This window comes from Erythrolamprus reginae, chromosome 3, assembly GCF_031021105.1.
Source record: "Erythrolamprus reginae isolate rEryReg1 chromosome 3, rEryReg1.hap1, whole genome shotgun sequence".
In the NCBI taxonomy this organism is placed as follows: domain Eukaryota; kingdom Metazoa; phylum Chordata; class Lepidosauria; order Squamata; family Dipsadidae; genus Erythrolamprus; species Erythrolamprus reginae.
In genome coordinates, this window is record NC_091952.1 from 17,501,067 (window position 1) to 17,527,492 (window position 26,426).

Consider the following 26,426-nt stretch of genomic DNA (forward strand, 5'->3'; position numbering starts at 1 on the left):
GGGAAATAGATCGACCCTCTCTTCTTTTACAAGGAGGCTAGGATAGAAGGAGTAGCCAGGAAAATGTGGCACACCATTATTCCTTATGAAAATGTCATTACTGGAGGAAATAAGCCTTGAATGTAATTAACAGCAGGCCTGGAAACCCTTTAATGCAGCTGAAATGTGATTCCTTTTGGGGGGTTTTTTGCTTTGTTTTCGCTCAGAAGCTTGGTTTCCTTCCCAGAATGTGTATTTTTTATCAAAATCATAACTGATCAATTTAGAAAGATGATTGATCTTTCAGATAAGTCGGTTGCACTTCAGCAGAAAAACCCTCTTGAGCATTACCAGATGGGAACAGAAGGGAAGCGTAGGGAGAGAAGGAAGAAAAATGGATTTTCCACCTATTTAATATTGCAACAACTGGGGTGATTGAATAACACAGACCAACAAACCACCCTCCTAGACACATGTTCAGACTGGCATCAGAGTAGAGTTATCCAGGGCCAAAACCATGGAGGCATGAGTTAAGCCAGATGGTAAACAGGAATGCTTTCTAAAATTAATTTAAAACCAGTCTGAAGTGTCGTGAAAGGCAGGGACTCTGTTACAGCCTTTTAGATAATCAGCTAAAAGTTCTACATTTCATATTTTCCATCTTCAATATCACTGCTTGAAGAGGGTTAAATGTGGTCTAAACCCTGCTGTGCTGTTCGGGTCTGTGAGACCCGAAATCAAAGTTTGAGACCCTGTAAAAAATTTTCCCTGCATATCTGAAACTTGACATTTCATGACTTTTCATCATTTCAGGGGTTCTCTCTATGAGAATTTTTTTGGGGTGGGTGGGGGGGGGGTTTCTTTCTTGCTGAAAAGAAAAAAGTCACACTTGTACTGTTCCCGGGTCACCCTGACCCGGACCGAAAATTCTTCATTTGAAGTGCTTATGTTTGGTCAATTTGAAAACTTTTTTCACTTGGAAAGTAGTCTGAACATTTCTGCACACAATGATATGAAAATTGAACTGAAAAAAAAATATGCATATTGCTTTATTTTGATTATAAAAGGCAGACACCCCCCCTTTATTTGTGAACTTTTTTTCAATTTATAGATAGTTTAGCTTGCAAAATGTGTTCAATATTTCACAAAAACGGGGTGTGTGTTCATTTTATCAGCAAAATAAACCAATAAGCATTACTTTCTTCATTTCAATTTTCATTTCAATGTGTGCAGAAATGTTCAAACTTGTTTCCAAGTGAAAAAAGCTTTCAAAAAGACCAAATATAAGTACCTAAAATGATCAATTTGCGGTCCGGGTCAAATAGACCCGGGAACATAACATTAGAGAGTTTTATCGAATAGCACAGCAGGGTTGAATCCAAAGAGCTTTGTTTAATTGAAAGTGAGAGATTGTTGACTGTAAGCAAGGTTTGGCAGGTTTCATCTATTCTGAAGTGATATCTTAAGGCAGTGATGGTGAACCTTTTTTCCCTCCGGTGCCAAAAGGGTGTGGATGTATTCTATCACATATGTGAGTGCCCACACTCATAATTCAATGCCTGGGGAGGACAAAAACAGCTTTCCCCGCTCCCTAGTGGCCCTCTGAATGCCAGAAATGGCCTATTTCCCAACTTCTGATGGGCCCAGTGGGCTCGAGTTCCACTCTCCCTAGACTCCAAAGGCTTCACTGGAGCCTGGGGAAGGTAAAAATGCTCTTCCCCATCCCCCAGAGGCTCTTTGGGGGCCAAAAACGCCCCCCCAGAGTAAAAAAATCAGCTGGCTGGCACACAAATGCATGTTGGAGCTGAGCTAGGGCAACGGCTCAAGTGCCAGCAGATATGGCTCCATGTGTCACCTGTGGCACCCGTGCCATAGGTTCGCCATCACTGTCCTTAGGTATCTCTAACCTTAGGATACCAAAACTCCAGCCATGGCTTGGAAATACTCTAAACCTGTGTTTCTTGTTTTGCTCTATGAACTCTTTCCCAAATGACCCCCGAAGAGTTTTTGTTCGTGTGGGCTATATTTTATTTATTTTATTTATTTATTAGATTTGTATGCCGCTCCTCTCCAAAGACTCAGGGCGGCTCACAACAGTAATAAAAACAATATAGCAGTGGAACAAATCTAATATTAAAAAACATATAAAACCCTATCATTATTTTTTTTAAAACCAAACAGCACATTCATACCAAACATAAAACAAAGTATATATTTAAAAAAGCCTTGGAGAAAGGTGTCTCAACTCCCTCATGCCTGGCGGTATAAGTGAGTCTTGAGTAGTTTACGAAAGAGAGGGAGGGTGGGGGCAGTTCTAATCTCCGGGGGGAGTTGGTTCCAGAGGGCCGGGGCCGCCACAGAGAAGGCTCTTCCCCTGGGGCCTGCCAAATGACATTGTTTAGTCGACGGGACCCGGAGAAGGCCATCTCTGTGGAACCTTATCGGTCGCTGGGATTCATGCGGTAGCAGGCAGTTCCGGAGATACTCTGGTCCGATGCCATGTAGGGCTTTAAAGGTCATGACCAACACTTTGAATTGTGACCGGAAACTGATCGGCAGCCAATGCAAGCCACAGAGTGTTGAAGAAACGTGGGCAAATCTTGGAAGCCCCACAATGGCTCTCGTGGCTGCGTTCTGCACGATCTGAAGTTTCCGAACACTTTTCAAAGGTAGCTCCATGTTTATTGATATTTACCTGATTAAAAATTAAAATGGACTAATTCTTAGAATATTTATTTATTGAATCTTGTAAAAAAAATATAAACATTAAACATTAGATATTTATATAAAGAAAAAACATTTTTCATGAAAAAGCCCTGTAATTTTTCTACAAAGAAAAAATAATATGAGTATATGATTGTAAACATTTGCAAATACACCTTGAATACCTGACAAATCATTTATATTTTGTGGGTCCATGGAGGATCCTTGAAACTATTGCTTCTGAAGCTGCATTTATAGGCAAGTCAAGGAGAGAACTTGAAGCAGCTTCTGGAGAAGGGCAAAAGTACAGAAAGGAACTGATAAAAAAGGAGGTCGATGTGTTCTAAAAGAGAGGACCTATGATATATATTCCATGCTCTTTTGTTCTACGTACAGTTTCCTTTTTCCTGTTACAAATACATAGTTGAGCAGTAAAGCACATGGTGATTGTACTTTTTGTTTGTTCTGCGTGGTGCTTTATATAAACATACTTTGTAACAGGTTCATATAGTATGTCTTGTGCAAAAGATTTATTTATTTATTTGTTTGTTTATTGGATTTATATGCCGCCCCTCTCCGAGGACTCAGGATGGCTTACAATATATAAAAGAAAAAAATACAAACATCCCAAATCCAATTAATTTAATCAAGTTAATCTAAAAACATTAAAAATCCATCATTCTCACTCAAACAACAAACATGCATTACATTCGTCGGCCATGGGGTTACAGTCTAATAGCCACAAGCCTGGTGGCATAGATGATTCTTCAGGCTCTTTGTGGCAGGCGAGGAGGGTGGGGGCAGTGCAACTCTCCAGGGGGAGAGCTGATTCCAGAGGGCCGGGGCCCCCACAGAAAAGGCTCTTCCCCTAGGTCCTGCCAAGAGACATTGTCTACTTGACAAGACCTGGAGAAGGCCGACTCTGTGGGACCTAACCAGTCACTGGGACTCATGTGGCAGGAGGCGGTCCTGCAAGTAATCTGGTCCTATGCCATGTAGGGCTTTATAGGTCATAACCAACACTTTGAATTGCATCTGGAACCAATTGGCAGCCAATGCGGTCCACGGAGTGCTGGAGAGACATGAGCATCCTGAGGAAGGCCCATGACTGTTCGTGCTGCTGCATTTTGCACGATTTGCAGTTTCCGAACACTCTTCAAAGATAGCCTCATGATCTCAGTTCTCTTCCAGGCACCTGTAACTTTCAGTAGTATTGTACAGCGGCCCTGAGGAAAACATAATTTTAGGGAATCTTGCATTGTCTTAGGGGCTGTAAGACTTGAGGAGAACCTTGAAAAGAGCTGCTGAACAAAAATACAGGTAGTCCTCGACTTACAACAGTTCTTTTACTGATTGTTCGAAGTTACAAAGGCACTGAAAAATAAGACTTATGACCATTTTTCACACTTCATGGTCACAAGTTCAAAATTGGGATGCTAGACAACTGGCATGTACAGTGGTACCTCTACCTACAAACACCTCTACTTACGAACTTTTTTAGATAAGAACTGGATGTTCAAGATTTTTTTGCCTCTTCTCAAGAACCATTTTCCACTTACAAATCTGAGCCTCCCAAACTGTAACCGCAAAAGGCAGGGAGAAGCCTGCCTTTTGCCTTCCACCATACTACAGTGGTACCTCTACTTACAAATTAATTTGTTCCGTGACCAGGTTCTTAAGTAGAAAAGTTTGTAAGAAGAAGCAATTTTCCCATAGGAATCAATGTAAAAGCAAATAATGCATGCGTTTGGAGAAACCATAGGGAGAGTGCAGGCCCTGTTTCCTCCCAGGAGATTCCCAGGGAAGCCCCACAGGGGCTTCTTCCCGTCTTTTCCAGCCCTATTTCCTCCCAGGAGATTCCTAGAGAGGCCCCATGGAGGCTTCTCCCCGCCTTTTCTGGCCCTGTTTCCTCCCAGGAGATTCCTAGAGAGGCCCTATGGAAGCTTCTCCCTGCCTTTTCCAGCCCTGTTTCCTCCCAAGAGATTCCTAGAGAGGCCCCATGGAGGCTTCTTCCCGCCTTTTCTGGCCCTGTTTCCTCCCAAGAGATTCCTAGAGAGGCCCCATGGAGGCTTCTCCCCACCTTTTCTGGCCCTGTTTCCTCCCAAGAGATTCCTAGAGAGGCCCCATGGAAGCTTCTCCCTGCCTTTTCCAGCCCTGTTTCCTCCCAAGAGATTCCTAGAGAGGCCCCATGGAGGCTTCTTCCCGCCTTTTCTGGCCCTGTTTCCTCCCAAGAGATTCCTAGAGAGGCCCCATGGAGGCTTCTCCCCACCTTTTCTGGCCCTGTTTCCTCCCAAGAGATTCCTAGAGAGGCCCCATGGAGGCTTCTCCCCGCCTTTTTCAGCCCTATTTCCTCCCAGGAGATTCCTAGAGAGGCCCCATGGAGGCTTCTCTCTACCTTTTCCGGTTACAGTTTCAGATGCTCGGGTTTGTAAGTGGAAAATGGTTCTTGAGAAGAGGCAAAAAAATCTTGAACACCCAGTTCTTAGCTATAAAAGTTCGTAAGTAGAGGCGTTCTTAGGTAGAGGTACCACTGTTGTTTTTAGCAGAAACTTCTCCAGAACTGTTCTTCCTTCCTTCCTTCTATCCATCCATCCATCCATCCATGTCCACACGAACACAGATAGACAAACAGACCCAACTCCAAATTGTTCCTACACAAAATAGCTCTTTGTTTTTTCTCAAATCTGTACGTGTTTTAACAAAAAAAAAAACAACCCCCCCCCCCAAAAAAAAAACCCCACACAAAAAATATGTCACTCTCCTATTTTGGGGAATTATCTCACATTATTAAAGAATTTCCTGCTTTAAAAGAGAACATACATATTTCAGTAACTACAGGGCTATTTAGTTATTGCAGCCTGTGTAGCATCAGTGCTCCTTAGAGTGACAGTTGCAATAATGTTAAAAATATTTCAATTACAAGCGGTTAAAAATATTTCAATTACAGCGGACTTCAGTCAACATGTCCAATTGCCCTGGTGCTGCGCTAAGTACAGTGTTACTTAAATCTCCTTCCCATACAAACAAGGCTGGCGTCTCTCAAAACCAGCCACATGGAACAGCTCATAGCTTATAAAAACAGGTATCATTCACCATGCATCTCCAGGTGCCCACTATGATAATTGGAACAGGAGTTAACTTCTAATGCTGACCAGAAACGATTTGAGGGACTACACAACATAGTTAACTGTAATTCCTCAGACCAGCAAGGTTAGAAAAACACCCTTCCTTGTTGTGAATTAAAACAAACAAATACATTTTTATAAGATGACTTCTATATCAGCCTTCCCAGCTGGTGTTTTGTAGATGTGTTTCACTACAACAACAACTGTCATTTACTTGGGCTGATTTGGAAACAGGAGAGTTGTAATTCACCACACAAAAGGAAACATTTCAATGTGCAGGCGTCATATTACTTGGTCCATTAAGACGATAGTCTTGAAGGTGGTTGGTATTCAGACGTTCTAATTTCTATGGTGTTAAGACCTATGTCATTTGAGTATTTTTATTAGCTTAACAAATTCACAAATTCACTTCCCTATTAAAAACACTTTCCTCCTGGACCTTGTTTAACCCTTTAACATATTTAAATGTTTCGATCATGTCCCCCCTTTTCCTTCTCTCCTCCAGACTATACAGATTGAGTTCAGACTTCATGAACTCAATCTGTATAGTCTGGAGGACTATACAGATTGAACTCAATCTGTATAGTCTGGAGGACAGAAGGAAAAGGGGGGACATGATCGAAACATTTAAATATGTTAAAGGGTTAAATAAGGTCCAGGAGGGAAGTGTTTTTAATAGGAAAGTGAACACAAGAACAAGGGGACACAATCTGAAGTTAGTTGGGGGAAAGATCAAAAGCAACATGAGAAAATATTATTTTACTGAAAGAGTAGTAGATCCTTGGAACAAACTTACAGCAGACATTTCACGTTTCAAGTTTTATTGGATTTATATGCCGCCCCTCTCCGAAAACTCGGGGCAGCTAACAACAATCATGAACAATATACAATAAAATCCAAGACTAAAAGCAAATTAAAACCCCTTAATATATAAAAACCAAACATACATACAAACATACCATGTATACAGTTATAACGGCCTAGGGGGGAAAGAAGTCTTAATTCCCCCATGCCTGGCGGCAAAGGTGGGTTTTAAGTAGCTTACGAAAGGCAAGGAGGGTGGGGGCAATTCTAATATCTGGGGGGAGTTGGTTCCAGAGGGCCGGGGCCGCCACAGAGAAGGCTCTTCCCCTGGGTCCCGCCAAGTGGCATTGTTTAGTTGACGGGACCCGGAGAAGACCCACTCTGTGGGACCTAACTGGCCGCTGGGATTCGTGCGGCAGAAGGCGGTCCCTGAGACGTGTAGATAAATCCACAGTAACTGAATTTAAAAATGCCTGGGATAAACATATATCCATCCTAAGATAAAATACAGAAAATAGTATAAGGGCAGACTAGATGGGTCATGAGGTCTTTTTCTGCTGTCAGACTTCTATGTTTCTACTGACATTCAGCATATGCCTGTGTTACAAAGTTCATTTAACCTCAAGTTGTTGAGTTTTTGGGCTTCAGAACAGTCAAGAATTTTTTTTTATTTTGAGGGTTGTCAGAATAAATAGTGCTAAATATTAACACAAATAATCTGCTAGAATTAGGGAAGTGAAGAGTTTTCTGGCCTGCCTGGAGAAGTTTACTGCCTATATAGTTCAAACCAAGCTCCGTTAATATTTCATACTTTATGGGGGGGGGGGTTAGTATTCAACTGTGTTAAACAAAATCTCCCAGCATTCTTCACCATTGACTATTGTGGAACCTTAAACACTCAAAAAGCCACTTTGGTCCGTTTTCCATAGAATACAAAACATCGGGAGCCACAAAACATGGCCATGGCCAACTCAACATCACTCGCTCCCACCCATCACATATAAAACACAAATAGCATTTCAATTGCATGAGCCGGGGTGGCGCAGCAGGTAGAGTGCTGTACTGCAGGCCACTGAAGCTGACTGCAGATCTGAAGATCAGCGGTTCGAATCTCATCACTGGCTCAAGGTTGACTCAGCCTTCCATCCTTCCGAGGTGGGTAAAATGAGGACCCGGATTGTGGGGGCCATATGCTGGCTCTGTTAAAAAGTTCTATTGCTAACATGTTGTAAGGCGCCCTGAGTATAAAGAGAAGGGCGGCATAAAAATCAAATAACTAAATAAATGAATGAATGAATGAATGAATGAATGAATGAATAAATAAATAAATATCACCAATTCATCCACAGTTAAAAAGCCCTCTGTTGCTTCAGATTTGTCGTCATCATCATCATCATCATCATCATTATTATTATTTAGATTTCTATGCTGCCCTTCTCAAGATGACCCAGGGTGGCGTACAACGTTAAAAAATGCAACAATATATATAAAGAAATCTAAAGTACTTTTAAAAGAATTATACAAAATTACTAAAAATGTTAGAAAACCCCATATACAGTCATACACATTCATCCAATTCAATCATTCATAATATTGGCCGGAGACAATCTCAGCACTCATGGCTTCCATGCCCACTGGCAGAGGTGGGTGTTCAAAGCTTAACGTAGACCAGAAGGGAGTTTATTCCAGAAGGCCCGGCCCACCACAGAGAAGGCTCTTCCCCTAGGTCCCACCAGTCGACATTGTCTGGCTGACGGGACCTGGAGAAAGCCGACTTGGTGGGACCTAACCAGCCGATGGGATGTATGAGGCAGAAGACAGTCCTGAAGATAATCTGGTCCTAAGCCATTTAGGGATTTGTAGGTCATAACCAGCACTTTGAATTGCGCCCGGAGACCAATTGGCAGCAGCTCACAGAGTGATGTTGCAATGTGGGCTTTAATTCTTTAAAACAGAAGCTCATCTTTGTTACTGAAACATTTGTTTGTTTGTTTGTTTGTTTGTTTGTTTGTTTGTTTGTTTGTTTGTTTGTTTGTTTGTTCGTTCGTTCGTTCGCTCGTTCGCTCGTTCGTTCGTTCGTTTGTTCATTCATTCATTCATTTATTTATTTATTTATTGGATTTGTATGCTGCCCCTCTCCGCTGTCTCGGGGCGGCTAACAACAGCAATAAAACAGTATATAACAAAATCCAATACTAAAAACAGTTAAAAACCCATTATATAAAAACCAATCATACATACAGACATACCATGCATAAAATTGTAAAGGCCTACTGGGAAAGAGTATTTCAGTTCCCCCATGCCTGGCGGCAGAGGTGGGTTTTAAGCAGCTTTTGAAAGGCAAGGAGGGTGGAGGCAATTCTAATCTCTGGGGGGAGTTGGTTCCAGAGGGCCGGGGCCACCACAGAAAAGGCTCTTCTTCTGGGTCCCGCCAAGCGACATTGTTTGGTTGACGGGACCCAGAGAAGACCCACTCTGTGGGACCTAACTGGTCGCTGGAATTCGTACAGCAGAAAGCAGTCCCTGTTCTCTCCATGATGGGAAACATTAGGAATGGAATTAAAATGTTGTTGTCATTTCCTTCCGCAGCACCACATCCATCCCTGCCCTGCCTGTGGGATTATATACAGAGCCGACGAACATAACCCGCCAGTATTACCAGCCAGACCTGAGCTTCCTATGGTGTTGAGCGGCCACTGGGTCAGCTCTCGCTGCGAAGTCCGTCCAGCTGTGCTTTTTCTTACCAGGTACTTCATCTTCCATGCCAACAACCGCAGCTGGGAAGGCTACTATCACCACTACTCCGACCCTCTCTGCAAGCAAGCAACTTTCACCGTCTATGCCTTGGGTCATTACAACGAGGGAGCGCCTTCCCACATCGTGAGAGGAGGCACCGAGCTGGTCTTCAAAGTGACCCATGCTCGGGTGACCCCTATGGATCAGGTCACGGTGTCTATGCTGAACTCCTCTGGTTTTGGGAGCTGCGGAGAGGCTGGATCTTGGCACATTGGGCAGGAGCTAGATGTGACCCACACCAATGGGTGCGCAGCTCTAGGTATTAAGCTCCCCCACTCGGAGTATGAACTCTTTCGCCTCGAACGAGATGGAAAAGACCGGAGCCTGCTCTTTATTGGTGAGAGACCAACTGATGGGTCAAGTCCTAACACTCTCAATAAGCGGCCCACGTCTTACCAGTCTCCACTTCTCCAGTGTGGTGGCCCCTTGGGAACTTTGGCAAGGCATAGCATGCCACACGATCCAGAAAGATTAAGGGTCCAAGCGAACCATGGAGCACCAAAAATTCCTTTATCTCAGCTGGTGTTTCTAGCTACATTGCTGGTCAACTGGGATTAACTGGGATCTTTCTCGCAGAGCAGCAGAAAATGCAGATAATCTCAGCCTTCAGGCTTTGTATAGGCCATACAAAAAATAAAGCATACTTACAGGTGGTTTCTTTTTACAGGTTGCCAAAAATTATGCTTCTTTGACAAATGCGTTGTCATGCTCTCTGAAGTACAGACACGAAAATCGATTTTCTTGATTTTTGAAGCGGAAAATTGTTCACTTTTTGTCAGGTGACTCAATACACACCACTGCCTGTTTCTGAAGCAGCGTTTCTCAATTTCAGATATTTTAAGACTTCAATTCTCACAACTGAATTAAGCGGGGTGGAGAATTCTGGGAGTTGAAGCGTACACATCTTCAAGTCCATAAATTGGAAAACACTGTTCGGAAGGGCCCAAATAATTAGGAAAGGGTTTAAAAAAAAAAAAAAAAAAATCCTTTGAAGACATCCCATTGTTTAAACTTCTGTTATGCATTGAAAAAATATTATTTTCACTGGTTTTTCTTCTTGACACTGCTTTGTCTTGATTTGATTGACATACAGCCATCACTTTTTACCGTGCAAAAAATTATTGCTGTGGAAATAATAAAGGATGCAATAAATTGAATTCTAGGTGCCATAAGAAAGATTCACGTGTAATGCACGCCTATACAGTGGTACCTCATCTTACAAACGCCTCTTCTAACGAACTTTTCGAGATACGAACCCGGTGTTTAAGATTCTTTTGCCTCTTCTTCTGAACTATTTTCACCTTAGGAACCCAAGCCGCTGCTGGTGGGATGAAGGGGTTTCTTTTTTCCCCCTTTTTTGAAGAAAGAAAAGAAAGGGGCGGCTTGGAGGGGGAAAGAGTTTGCATTTTAAAAAGTAGGAGAACAGCGTGCTTGCAGAGGCACTGAAAGGGTGTCTTTTGAAGAAAGAAAAGGGAGGGGCGCCCCCCTTGCCTTTCTTCCTTCCCACTCACCCTTTAGCCTAGCCTTGCTTCTTTCACCCGCCCCCTTTAGCTGCTCCTCCCTGCCCTCTGTTCGCCTCCCTTCTAAAGTTTGGGATTTTCCTGAAGGATTTGCAGGCATTATTTGCTTTTAGATTGATTCCTATGGGAAACATTGTTTCATCTTAGGAACTTTTAACCTTACGAACCTCCTCCTGGAACCAATTAAGTTCGTATCATGAGGTACCACTGTATTAAGAGCGTTAGTGAGGAGGATGTTTGCCAGGGTGGATGGTTCATCTTAGCAAGGGGAAAATCCTTTCTTGGTAGACCAAATGCGTAAGGGTGATGCTATCCCACAATTGTTCTCTTGACCAATTACATGGAGCTTTGGAATAAAAATTGTATGGTTTGAGTCCTTAGGGAGAAAAAGATTTTTTTAAAAGGTAGACCTGTCAGCAAAGTCACAATTCGTGGATGCCAATTTATCTAAAAGGTTCTGTATTGTGCTGAGCATGTTGCTTATAATAAGGCTAAGCGGAGTGCTTATGGAAGGGGAGATGAAACCTTCACCTCTGATCCTATTATCAATGATGAGCGTGTATAGAAACATAGAAACATAGAAGTCTGATGGCAGAAAAAGACCTCATGGTCCATCTAGTCTGCCCTTATACTATTTTCTGTATTTTATCTTACGATGGATATATGTTTATCCCAGGCATGTTTAAATTCAGTTACTGTGGATTTATCTACCACGTCTGCTGGAAGTTTGTTCCAAGGATCTACTACTCTTTCAGTAAAATAATATTTTCTCATGTTGCTTTTGATCTTTTCCCCAACTAACTTCAGATTGTGTCCCCTTGTTCTTGTGTTCACTTTCCTATTAAAAACACTTCCCTCCTGGACCTTATTTAACCCTTTAACATATTTAAATGTTTCGATCATGTCCCCCCCTTTTCCTTCTGTCCTCCAGACTATACAGATTGAGTTCATGAAGTCTTTCCTGATATGTTTAGAAGTAATGTGAGAAAATATTATTTTACTGAAAGAGTAGTAGAAGTTTGGAACAAACTTCCAGCAGACGTGGTTGGTAAATCCACAGTCACTGAATTTAAACATGCCTGGGATAAACATATATCCATCCTAAGATAACATACAAGAAATAGTATAAGGGCAGACTAGATGGACCAGGAGGTCTTTTTCTGCCATCAATCTTCTATGTTTCTATGTATCGTAGTGATGGTGAACCTTTCTTTTCCTCAGGTGCCGAAAGAGCTTTCCCGTGGGCTATTGCACATGAGCGAGTGCCCACACCCATAATTCAATGCCTGGAGAGGGCGAAAACAGCTTCCCCCACCCCCAGGAGGCCCGCTGGAGGCCGGAAGTGACCTGTTTCCCAACTTCTTGTGGGCCCAGTAGCCTCGTGTTTCACCCTCCCCAGTCTCCAAAGGCTTCCCTGGAGCCTGGGAATGGTAATAAAGCCATCCCCCATCCCTCCGGAGGCTCTCTGTGAGCCAAAAACACCCTCTTCACCTCTGTGCAAGCCCAAAATCAGCTGGTTGGCACACACTAGCACATTGGAGCTGAACTAGGGCAATGGGTTGCGTGCCAGCAGATATGGCTCCGCGTGGCACCTGTTTTGCCATCACCTGGTTTGCCATCACTGGTGTATAGTATCTGCAGAGGTTGGGAAAAAGCCAAGATGGTGGTCACGATGAAACCCCTGTCCATTTTCCATGGAGGACAGCACTGCTGGAATATTACCGGTAGTCCTCAACTTACAACAGTTCACTTAGTGACCAGAGTGCGAAAAATGGCCCAAGGGGCAAACTGGAAGTTGAAAAAACAGACTTCCGGTTTGCCCGTTGGGCCGGGTTTTTTGCCTTCCAGAGGCTTCAGCCTCCTGAAGCCTGGGGAGGGTGAAAAGGTCCTTCCCAAGGTCAAAATTCATCTGGACAGTGCGTGCATACATACTGGAGCTGACGTAGGACAACACCTCACGTGCCATCAGATATGGCAGTGTTTCCCAACCCTGGCAATTGCTGGCTGGGGAATTCTGGGAGTTGAAGTCCAGATATCTTCAAGTTGCCAAGGTTGGGAAACACTGAGATATGGTTCCTCCCACCACCTATCATGGTTCTAGTGATTTTCCCATCCTAATAAATTTTTTTGGCTTAGCTTTCTCGGTTATCCACACCGACTTGAGTTCTGTCAAAGATGTATCTTCTGACAAAGCAAACAATAATGGTTGTCACATGTTCAAAAATTTCTTCAGACCTGTGGAAAACAAGTCTGAGTTAACAGCTACTTCACTTTAAGCAATTAATATTTTTGTTTTTTGCCGTATCCGAAAGGCAGGCATCCGAAAGCTTAGGAAAGAACAAGTGATCCTATACAACCTAAATCAGAGGTCTTCAAACTTGGAAATTTTAAGACTTGTGGACTTCAACTTCCAGAATTGTCCAGCCAGCTAGCTGGAGAATTCTGGGAGTTAAAGCTACCAGGTTTGAGGACCCGCGACCTAAATTAACTCAGGATGATGCATATGGGATCATACAATAAAAAGCTGCTGTAATTATTTTAGCTCTGTATATTAATAAGCTTTTTTTATATACAGTAAGTCTTTTGCAAACTGATATATTTTTGATGAAAAGAACAACTATGCAATGACTGCAAATGATATAGTGTACTAATAGGATTATGATTAATATGTAAAAATGTTAATGAGATTTTATAGAAAGATCAGAGCCAAATTCGTTTGCCACGGACAAAATGTAATGCTTCTGTTAATGTATAATTGTTACAATGAAATGTATTTCAGCAGATTTTTTTTTAAAAAAAATTCAAATGAAAGTATTTAGATGTTTTGTACATAAAAACAACTATTCATCTTCTAAAGAATGAGTCTTTTGTTCCCGGAACTTCCCGTTCTTTTACTGATCAGCCACAGGACAGAGTATTAAATCTTTGCAATTTCTAATACTTCCTGTTTGAGATTCTTAATTTTGTATGGGTCATTACAAAACTCCAAATTAAAATCATTAAAATGGGTGGCTTCTCTGTAAAAGATAACAGCCTTACTAGATAAATGGTCAAAGCAATGGAAACTGCAGTTTAATGTTTCCAAATGTAAAATAATGCACTTGGGGAAAAGGAATCCTCAATCTGAGTATTGTATTGGCAGTTCTGTGTTAGCAAAAACTTCAGAAGAAAAGGATTTAGGGGTAGTGATTTCTGACAGTCTCAAAATGGGTGAGCGGTGTGGTCGGGCAGTAGGAAAAGCAAGTAGGATGCTTGGTTGCATAGCTAGAGGTATAACAAGCAGGAAGAGGGAGATTGTGATCCCCTTATATAGAGCGCTGGTGAGACCACATTTGGAATACTGTGTTCAGTTCTGGAGACCTCACCTACAAAAAGATATTGACAAAATTGAACGGGTCCAAAGACGGACTACAACAATGGTGGAAGGTCTTAATCATAAAACGTATCAGGAAAGACTTAATGAACTCAATCTGTATAGTCTGGAGGACAGAAGGAAAAGGGGGGACATGATCAAAACATTTAAATATGTTAAAGGGTTAAATAAGGTTCCGGAGGGAAGTGTTTTTAATAGGAAAGTGAACACAAGAACAAGGGGACACAATCTGAAGTTAGTTGGGGGAAAGATCAAAAGCAACATGAGAAAATATTATTTCACTGAAAGAGTAGTAGATCCTTGGAACAAACTTCCAGCAGATGTGGTTGGTAAATCCACAGTAACTGAATTTAAACATGCCTGGGATAAACATATATCCATTGTAAGATAAAATACAGGAAATAGTATAACGGCAGACTAGATGGACCATGAGGTCTTTTTCTGCCATCAGTCTTCTATGTTTCTATGTTTCTATTCTGCCTATGAAGCTTCTACCTTTGATCTATTAAAAGGAGTTCCAGATATCAGGTTCCAGATATGAACGGACAAAAAAATAAGCAGTGCTTAAATTGAATGATCTTATAATTCACAAGAAATGAACTTTTTGCCATTTGAGCTACATTTAGCTTTTGAGCAGGATTCCATGGTTTGCATTGCAATAAGCAGTTGGAAACAAAACAAAGCCATTCAGGAAAACAAATTATACAACACAGCTAAAACGTTAAACATGATTAATGTATGCCACTCTGTCTTTGTTAAAATTCACTTGTGTACATTAAATTTTCCATTTGGTGGTAATTGGGCGGGGCGGGGGGGGGGAGGGAGGGCTAGTCTGAAGGCCACATGTAGCCTAAGGAAAGGTCTTCCAATTGCTTTTCCACTAAATAGATTTCAGCATTTTACTAATTTTTTTAAAAAGTTGTTGCTTTTTTTTTTTTTTACAAATATTATATGCTGTGCGGAGCTATTAACTGCAAATGGTCTCCAGATGATTTCAATAATCATTAAGTGTTGTATCCCATGATTCTTGACAAATATATGTTTTCTTTTATGTACACTAAGAGCATCTGCACCAAAGACAAATTCTTTGTGTGTCCAATCACACTTGGCCAATAAAGAATTATGTTCTGTTCTATTCTAATTTAAGTGCAATGTAGGTGTGGCTATTTTGATATGGATACTAGGAAAGTTAATATACTTTGAAGTTAATTTACTGCAAAAGTTTAAGTTACTTTAAATTTAGAATTAAAATTAAATCAAGCTTTGGAAGTTATTCTTGGAAATAACAGTTATACTTCTTATGTACCAGTAATAGGAACAAAGATGCAGAGAATTTGAATGAAAATATAAGAAAATCAAGTGAAAATTTCAGAGACTCAAAACTGGCTAGATTTACAGAAGTCTAAGACATAGATACAGTGGTACCTCTACCTACAAATGTCTCTATTTATGAACTTTTCTAGATAAGAATGGGGTGTTCCAATATTTTTTTTGCCTCTTCTCAAGAACCATTTTCCACCTACAAACCTGACCCTCCAAAACTGTAACGGAAAAGGGAGGTAGAAGCCTCCATCGGGCCTCTCTAGAAATCTCCTAGGAGGAAACAGGGCCGGAAGAGGCGGGGAGAAGCCTCCGTGGGGCCTCTCTAGGAATCTCCTGGGAGGAAACAGGGCCGGAAGAGGCGGGGAGAAGCCTCCGTGGGGCCTCTCTAGGAATCTCCTGGGAGGAAACAGGGCCGGAAGAGGCGGGGAGAAGCCTCCGTGGGGCCTCTCTAGAAATCTCCTAGGAGGAAACAGGGCCGGAAGAGGCGGGGAGAAGCCTCCGTGGGGCCTCTCTAGGAATCTCCTAGGAGGAAACAGGGCCGGAAGAGGCGGGGAGAAGCCTCCGTGGGGCCTCTCTAGGAATCTCCTGGGAGGAAACAGGGCCGGAAGAGGCGGGGAGAAGCCTCCGTGGGGCCTCTCTAGGAATCTCCTGGGAGGAAACAGGGCCTCCACCGTCCATGTAGTTTCCCCACATTATGTGTTTTTACGTTGATTCCTATGGGAAAAAATTGCTTATTCTTACAATACCTTTCCACTTAAGAATCTGGTCATGGAACGAATTAAGTTAGTAAGCAGAGATACCACTGTAATTTAAAAACAACAATACAGTAGTACCTTTTATTTATTTATTTATTGTTAGAGTTGGAAGGGACCATGCGGGTCATCAAGTCCAACCCCCTGCCTAAGCAGGAACTCTATAGCATCCTAGCCAAATGGCAGTCCAATTTGCTCTTAAAACCTTGGTACTCAACATTAATTGGTTGCTGAAGGTTTAATAGGAAAGTGAACACAAGAACAAGGGGACACAATCTGAAGTTAGTTGGGGGAAAGATCAAAAGCAACATGAGAGAATATTATTTTACTGAAAGAGTAGTAGATTCTTGGAACAAACTTCCAGCAGGCATGGTAGATAAATCCACAGTAACTGAATTTAAACATGCCTGGGATAAACATATATCCATCCTAAGATAAAATACAGAAAATAGTATAAGGGCAGACTAGATGGACCATGAGGTCTTTTTCTGCCGTCAGACTTCTATGTTTCTATGTTTCTAAGGTGTTGAGAAGTACCAAAAATGATCAGTTCAAAACAATTTTTTCCCATAAGGAATAACCTACAGTTCTCTTAGTTCCGAGTTACAGTGGCATTAAAATGTGACTTATGACCATTTTTTAGATTTACGACCTTTGCAACATCTCTATGATCATGTGACCAAAATTCAAATGCTTGGCAACTGGTTCATTTTTATGAGTCCCAAAAGGTCATGTGATCACCTTTTGCACGTTGGAGCTGAGCTAGGGCAACGGCTTGTGTGCCCGCATATATGGCTTCGCATGCCACCTGTGGCACCTATGCCATAGGTTCGCCATCACTGCTATAGCGCAACACCTCATGTGCCCTTAGATATGGCTCCAGAACTGAGTTCCAGTGCCATAGGTTCGCCATCACATCCCTATACTATATCATTTCAGAATGCCTGGCTCAAAGCCACCTACCTTTTTCAGCTCCAATACTGAGTCAATTAATCTTTAGAGGTGAATTCAGAAATGTTGTAATTATGCACCTCAGAGGAAGGAGAAAGTACAAGGTGTTGTGGTTAGCTCTGGCCCTGCTCCTGCCCCAAGGACTGTGGATATGGGGGAGACATCCACATGCTGCAGGCCTGTTTTGCCCCCGGTGGAATCTGATGATGAAGGCTCCTCTGACCAAGAAGACATGAGTGATAGGGAGGAGGAGAGTGTGGCAGACAGCTCAGAAGGAGATCAATTATCTAGCTCCCCCTTGGATTCGGAACAAGAGTTAATGATACAGCCACGCATGCGGAGAGCGATGCATAGGCAACAAAAACTGAGAGATTATTATCAAAGAAAATGAGGCCACCTGTGGTTGGGTGGGGCTGTGGTAATTAGTGAGGCTGCTATAAATAGCAGCCCGTGGGTTTGGCCATTGTGGAGGATTATCTGATCGTTGTGTTTCATGACTGCTTTACTGACTTTGAATTTTTGTGTGCTGATTTTCCCCCGCTTTGAAACTAAACCAGAGCAAAGTGTGTTTCACTTTGTGAAAGAAGAAGGACTGTGAATTGCCTCACGGCTGCAAGCTAAGTATCACAGAATTGATAAGGGACTTGTACAAATTACCAGTTTGTTTGGAGATGAGTGCTCTTGGCTATACCAAAAGAGGGCTTGGTTTAAGTGAATTTTCATTACAAAGAACATTGTTTTGAATTTTCAAACGTGTGTGTGTCTGAAATTTGTACCTGTGAATTTTTGGGAGGATTCTACCAGAGAGACCGACAGAACACACGGCAGATCAAGTTTTACTAGTGAATTCTGCACAAGTTATCAATAGCAAGAATATCACAGCCCTTTCCTCCCTAACTTTAGTTAATCCACACTGAAAACATATGTTCCCTTCCTGAAATATCTTGCACATAATTCTAGTTGTAAGAATGTGTCTACTGAAAAAGTCAACAGGCCTTTACTCTGCCCTGCCCACAACTTGGTTTTTAACTTTGAAAGTGGGAGTGTGAAATATGCAAATAATTCTCCTAGTTTTGCAGTCCCTTGGAAATACCATGATCAAGTGCTGACAGTAAACAAATTAGGAGAGTGAAAAATGATGGTAAAACCATAGCAAAATAACTTAAGCAAATGTCCTGATTGCACATTCCGGTTTTAAATGAATCCAGTGGTAGAATTTTGTTATTAATTTGCTATTATTTGGTATTATTTGGTATTATTTGGTTTATTTTATTTTATTTTATTTTTTATTTTTTATTTATTTATTTATTTATTTATTTATTTATTTATTTATTTATTTATTTATTTATTTATTTATTTATTTATTTATTTATTTATTTATTTATTTATTTATTTATTTATTTATTTATTTATTTATTTATTTATTTATTTATTTATTAATTACAAGCATAGACATGATGCTGTGGCATAGATGATCCACTGGAACTTGTGCCGGAACTACCATTTACCAGTGGCAAAGAACTGGTGGGATCATAAGCCCGAAAAAGTGGTAAAAAATGAGCAAGCAAAACTACTGTGGGACTTCCGACTTCAGACTGACCGAATTCTGAAGCATAACACACCATACATCCTGATTGTGGAGAAAAAGAAAGTATGTATCATCGACATCGCAATCCCAGGGGACAGCAGAATTGAGGAGAAGCAGCTAGAGAAATTAGTGAAATACGAAGATCTAAAAATTGAGCTGTAACGACTCTGGCATAAGCCAGTGAAAGTGATCCCAGTGGTACTTGGTATGCTGGACGCAGTGCCAAAGGATCTCAGCAGACATTTGAAAACCATCAGAATTGACAAAATCTCCATCTGTCAATTGCAAAAGGCCGCTTTTCTGTGAACGGCAAACATAATTTGCCGCTACATCACGTAGTCCTAGGTGCTTGGGAAGTGCCCGACTGGTGATGAAATACGAAATCCAGCATAGTGATCTCGTTTGCTGTGTTGTATTGACATATTATTATTATTATTATTATTATTATTATTATTATTATTATTATTATTATTTAGATTTGTATGCCACCCCTCTCTGTAGACTCAGGGTGGCTCACAACAATAATAAAACAATGTATAACAAATCTAATAATTAAAAGTCACTAAAAACCCCTTATTAAAAAGAAAAACATACATACAAACATACCATGCATAAACAGTATAGGCCTGGGGGAGATGTCTCAATTCCCCCATGCCTGACAGCAGACTTGGGTTTTAAGGAGTTTACAAAATTTGGTATTAATATCAAGTTCTCAAAGATTTGAATGTTTAAACAAGGGAGTATTTGCAGCAACATTACCAGTTGTGATGGAAATGTGAAGGACATTCATCTACTTTGCCACATAACTCACAAATGGAGCCTTTCTTATGTAAGATTTGCACGCCCTTCTTTTATCACAAACCCGACACAAATAGAAAACAATGTCATCCGATAAATTGGTGATGGGAATAAAAAAAAGAGGCGTCTATCCTGGGATGAAGTAGTCTAGTCTGCTTGGAGATAAGTAGGAATGTGGCTTCCCTTTCTCAATATATTTATACACCATAGCCTGTTTGTTGTGAGAGTTTAAAATGGTTGCCTGTCAACATTAACTATAAACAGCGCATGAGTCATGAGTAACATTATTTAGAACCATGACTGCATACACCTTTTCTGTAACCCTGCCCAAGAAATCAACATCATGAATTGATTTAGTGCCTGGATCACTTGTTTGTAAAGTTGAGAACATTATATTCATGTATCTTTGCTCCATCCCAAACTATAAAGTACATAAATGCATAGTATTTTTTATTTATTTATTCGACTTCTATGCCGCCCACTCCCAATGGGACTCAGGGCAGCTTACAACAATATAAAAAATACAGAACATTATAAAACAAGTCAAATATTAAAACAATAAAACCCCATTATTTAAAAACATAGAAGACTGACGGCAGAAAAAGACCTCATGATCCATCTAGTCTGCCCTTATACTATTTCCTGTATTTTATCTTAGGATGGATATATGTTTAGCCCAGGCATTTTTAAATTCAGTTACTATGGATTTATCAACCATGTCTGCTGGAAGTTTGTTCCAAGGATCTACTACTCTTTCACTAAAATAATATTTTCTCATGTTGCTTTTGATCTTTCCCCCAACTAACTTCAGATTGTGTCCCCTTGTTCTTGTGTTCACTTTCCTATTAAAAACACTTCCCTCCTGAACCTAATTTGTTCTGCCGGGCTGTCTGGTAGGATCCTCCCGAAAATTCAAGGGTACACATTTCAGACACACACACGTTTGAAATTCAAAACAATGTTCTTTATCACAAAATTCAAAATAAACTAAGCACTCTTTTTGTATTGCAAAGAGCACTCATCCCAAAACAACAGGGTAGTCAGTACAATTTCCCTTAAGCAGTCATTAAGTACTTAGCTAGCAGCTGTGAAGAAACTTCACACCCCTTCTTCTTCCAACGAAGGGAGACACACACACATACATGTTGCTCTGCTTTGGTTTCAAAGGCGTGAAAAATCAACGAAGTCCAGAAAACAGCAACACACAATTCCTGAAGAACTGCGATCAGATACTCTTCCACAACGGCCAAACCCATACGCTGCTATTTATAGCAGCAGCCCTAATTACTGGAGCCCCACCCAACCACAGGTGGCCTCATTTTCTCTTGTAATAATCCTTCAGTTGTTGTCTCCTATGCATCACTCTACGCATGCGTGGATGTGTCATTAATTCTTGTTCAGAATCCAAGGATGATACAGATGATTGATCTCCTCCTGGGCTGTCTGCCAAACTGCCCTCTTCCTTGTCACTTATGCTTCCTTGGTCAGAGGAGGCTTCATCGGCAGATTCCATCCAGAGCAAAACAAGCCTGCAGGATGTGGATGTCTCCCCCACATCCACCTGCACATTCCTTGGGGCAGGAGCTGGGCCAGAGCTAACCACAACATTATTTAACCCTTTAACATATTTAAATGTTTCGATCATGTCCCCCCTTTTCCTTCTGTCCTCCAGACTATACAGATTGAGTTCATTAAGTCTTTCCTGATATGTTTTAAAACCTACACCTACAAACCTAAAACTTAAACCTACAAAGACAACAGTCCACTCAACATACATGCATACCACTGATAAAAGTTCGGCTGTGACAGTAATATTCATGGCCCCCAGGCCTGTAGGACAAAGCCCAGTAGGGTGGGAGTAGTACGGACACCGAGGGGGAGTTGATTCCATAGAGTTGGGGCAGCCAGAGAGAAGGCCTTCCCCCGTGGTGCCGCCAACCTGCATTGCTTAGTCGACGGGACCTGGAGAAGGCCAATCCTGTGAGATCTTATTGGCCTCTGAGAGGTACTTAATGCTGGTAAAATTCTTGCATAATTTATTGTGGAGCCCGTGCTCATGCAATTCCGAAAATCACATCCACTAATTATAATCTACATGGGCCTTCTACTTTCGGGCAGGATGGGACTGGGACTGGATTATTTTTATTTTAAATATGTTAAAATTCAAGTCCAAATCAAGTCCAAAATAAGGAAAAATCCTTTAAAATGATCATAAAAAAATATGCCAGACATTTCTACTTGATATTAAAGGCCACTACACCTGTTGCCACATTGATCACAAAAAGGCTACCTGTATCCACATGGTTTTCCTTTCCCTAACTTTCCCTAATCTGGTGATTGGGAAAATATTATTTTACTGAAAGAGTAGTAGATTCTTGGAACAAACTTCCAGCAGACGTGGTTGGTAAATACACAGTAACTGAATTTAAACATGCCTGGGATAAACATATATCCATTGTAAGATAAAATACAGGAAATAGTATAAGGGCAGACTAGATGGACCATGAAGTTTTTTTCTGCCGTCAGTCTTCTATGTTTCTATGGGGCATCTACTCTCAAATTTCCATACAAGGTAAGTATTGCTGATAATTCTGGGAGTGAAATCCAGATGTTTGAATGGTGCTCAGTATGCTTTTAAGGATACCTCATTTTAGAATGGATTTATTTTTCTTGCTGGTTTGTTGCATGACCTCAGTATTAGTGTGATGGGATAAAGCCATAGATCTCTTAAGCAAGAACGTGTGGGTTTGGGCTTAGTGTGTTATGTTAAGCCAGTCAATTATGAGTTTCTTCAGGAAAGTATAATTATGACACATGGTTTAGCCATGAATCTTTATTGCCATTCCATGTGATGATAGCCGCAAATATAGACAAAAAAAGGACTAGATACATTTTCAGAAGAGAATATGTCTTGGAATGAATTTACTATCCCCTGAATCTTGTCAGAATTAGTTTGGTGGTTAAGGTAGAACTTGGGAGATCATAGATTAATAATAATAATAATAATAATAATAATAATAATAATAATAATAATAACAACAACAATAATAATAACACTGTAATAATAACAACACAGTTGGAAGGGACCTTGGAGATCTTCTAGTCCAACCCTCTCCTTAGGCAGGAAACCCTACTCTTTCAGACAGATGGTTATCCAACATCAGCTTAAAAACTTCCAGTGTTGGAGCATTCACAACTTCTGGAAGCAAGCTGTTCCACTAATCAACCGTTCTAACTGTCAGGAAATTTCTCCTTAGTTCTAAGTTACTTCTCTCCTTGTTTAGTTTCCACCCATTGCTTCTTGTTCTACCCTCAGGTGCTTTGGAGAATAGGTTGACTCCTTCTTTGTGGAAACCTCTGAGATGTTGGAACACTGCTATCATGTCTCGCCTGGTCCTTCTTTTCATTAAACTAGCCATGCCCAGTTCCTGCAACCGTTCTTCGTGTTTTAGCATCCAGTCCCCTAATCATCTTTGTTGCTCTTCTCTGCACTTTTTCTAGTCTCGATATCCTTTTTGCATCGTGGCAAAATTGAATGCAGTATTCCAAAATTGAATGCAGTATTCCAAGTGTGGCCTTACCAAGGCCTTCTAAAGTGGTATTAACACTTCACGTGATAATATCAAAATATTGTCCTGCCTTAGGCACAAAGCCAGCTGGGTGATCTTTGGACAGCTCTGTCCTATGATGGAGACAATGGCAGACTTCTGAAAATCTTAAGAAAACTTTAAGGACTTATCCACCCAATCATCAGTTGTCAAAACTGACTCAAAGGCAAACCCCATTCCCCAATCACAAATGGCCTGATTTAAGTACCAGTTGCTGGGAAGCAATAATGAAAGATAACCATCATGCTCAAAGTTCACTGCTTGTGAACTTATTAAAGGGATCAGTTTGGACATTCCACGGACACAATGCAGGATCTTCTTAAACCAGTGATGGCTAAACTTTTTTCCCGCAGATGCCGAAGCGTGTGTACTATTGCGTGTGAGTGCCCACGCCCATAATTCAATGCCCCCCCCGACCCCAGAAGCCCTCTAGAGGCCTGAAGCATCCCAATTCCCAACCTCTGGGTGAGCCTGGTAGGACCATTTTTCACCCTCCCTAGGCTCCAGAAGCTTCTCTGGAAGCCAAAAATGCCCTCCCAGAGCCTCTGGGCAAGTTGAAAATCAGCTGGTCAGCACGCACATGCACACTGGAGCTGAGCTTAGAGTACTGTAGTAGGTTTATTTATTTATTTATTTTATTTATTAGATTTGTATGCCGTCCCTCTCCAAAGACTCGGGGTGGCTAACAACAATAAAAAAGACAATGTAAACAAATCTAATATTAAAAATAATCTAAATAACCCCAATTTAAAGAACCAATCATACATATAAGCATACCATGTATAAATTCTATAAGCCTAGGGGGAAGGGAAAATTTCAATTCCCCCATGCCTGACGACAGAGGTGGGTTTTAAGGAGCTTGCAAAAGGCAAGGAGGGTGGGGGCAACTCTGATATCTGGGGGGAGCTGGTTCCAGAGGGTTGGGGCCGCCACAGAGAAGGTTCTTCTCCTGGGTCCCACCAAATGACATTGTTTAGTCGACGGGACCCGGAGAAGGCCAACTCTGTGGGACCTAACCGGTCGCTGGGATTCGTGCAGCAGAAGGCGGTCCCGGAGATATTCTGGTCCGATGCCATGAAGGGCTTTATAGGTCATAACCAACACTTTGAAATGTGACCGGAAATTGATTGGCAACCAATGCAGACTGCGGATTGTTGGTGTAACATGGGCATAACTAGGGAAGCCCATCGCAGATATGGCTCCATGTGCCACCAGTGGCACCCGTGCCATAGGTTCGCCATCACTGTGTTAAACCATTCATGGTTTAATATAACGTGTGAGAAAGGCCTCCCACTGTGCAGCTGCAATTTTTAAGTCACCACTGAGCAGCTCATGTACTAAACTCCCAGAAGATGAAGATCCAAGATTGCAGATTTCAAACACGAACCGTGTAATAAAAAAGTTGCAAGTGTCCCTGTGAACAAATCGAGAGCTAAGGGAATATTCTTTGAGACCTTCAGCCACTAATTCGTTCTATAGAAATGCAATGAAAGGAGTCTCATCTTAAAAGGTGGAACAACTGAGCTTTTAAGCTGTGATTAACTCAATAGATTCCCACCCCCCAATATTTACTGGACACTACAGAGAATATTTAAAAAATTGGCTGCCAACTTCATTATGTTAGGAATTAAAAAAGGGTGAGACACATATAATTTGGCTTAATAACTGCACATTTATTGATCAACACAGGTACCAATATACTGTACCATATTTTTCAGTGTATAAGACACACCTTTTTCCTCTCTAAAACAGGCTAATTGGGGTATCTTATACTCTGAATGTAGGTTTTTTTTCAGCCCTAACTAGCTGCTAACAATATTCCCAGCTCTTACCTTGCAGGCTTTCATTGTTTCTCTCTGCAAAGAATGTTTTCCAAGCCCTAAGTCTTTGCAGGTTTTTTTCCATTGATCTAACTTGTTCCAAATGTTTCTTTCCAGCCCTAACCAGGTGCTAACAATGTTCCCAGCTCTTACCTGCTTTCAAGCTCTTTCACTGCTACTTTCTGCAAAGAATGTTTTCCAAGCCCTAAGTCTTCGCAGGGTTTTTCCCATTGCTCAGACTGTTTCTTTCCAGGTGCTAATGAGGTTCCCAGCTTTTACTGGCTTGCAAGCTCCTTCATTGTTACTCTCTTAGAATAAAAAAAAAATTAAGCACCTAACTAGGGGATAAAATAATGTGCTGAAGCTGACCAGACTAAGGACGCTAGCCATATGAATACCTGGTAAGCAGATTCTTTTCCCTATTTTCCTCCCCCCAAACTAAGGTGTAGCTTATATTCCGGAGCGTTTTATACTCCGAAAAATATGGTATTTTAAAACTGTATAAGTATTTTTGGATTATATATCAAATATTTGGAATCAACACAGATGTTTGATTTCGGTTTATGGATTAAATCTTTATGTGATAGGCTGATCAATATTATTCTTAATAATGGCATGTTTAAAAATAAGCTAAATGATTTCCCATATGTGACTTCCTTTTTCTTTTCTCTTTATGCTTTTTCTTTTTTCCTCTGCCTTTTAAAAAACAAAGAAATAAAAGCTAACTAAGAGACTTCTTTGATCCTGCAGCACAAGTATTTTAACAATTTAATGGCAGAGTTCCAATTTAGAACCCGAATGCTATTCAGTGAGTTTGCCAAATAGCTTCTTGTATTGTATGCCAGAATTCCAGAAAGCTCCCTGAATTTAATATTCCCCCATTAAAGTGCACCTCAAACTACACTGCTCAAAAAATATAAATAAATAAATAAATAAATAAAGGGAACACTCAAAGAACACATCCTACATCTGAATGAATGAAATATTCTCATTAAATACTTTGTTCTGTACAAAGTTGAATGTGCTGACAACATGTGAAATTTATTGTCAGTGTTGCTTCCTAAGTGGACAGTTTGATTTCACAGAAGTTTGATTTATTTGGAGTTACAATGTGGTTATTTATTTATTTATTTATTTTTATTTATTCATTTGTCCAATACACAATACATATGGAAGAGAATAGACATGAAGTAATATATATAAAGATAATATGTAAAAATAGAGAAGATATATGAAAGGAAGAAAATATATAAGATATATGAGATAAAGGAAAGACAATTGGACAG

The 26,426-nt window shown here is 40.9% G+C and overlaps 1 protein-coding gene across 2 annotated transcripts in view; it reads left to right on the plus strand.

The window, feature by feature from the left end:
* Positions 1–11,619, plus strand: part of APCDD1L (APC down-regulated 1 like) — a 94,056-nt gene extending 82,437 nt beyond the window's left edge. For both annotated transcript variants that reach the window (XM_070748791.1, XM_070748792.1), the window contains one exon: positions 9,201–11,619. In XM_070748791.1, coding sequence (XP_070604892.1) covers positions 9,201–9,965 — 765 coding nt within the window. In that variant the 3' untranslated portion in view covers positions 9,966–11,619. The remainder of the gene's footprint in view (positions 1–9,200) is intronic.
* Positions 11,620–26,426: the final 14,807 nt, after the last annotated feature.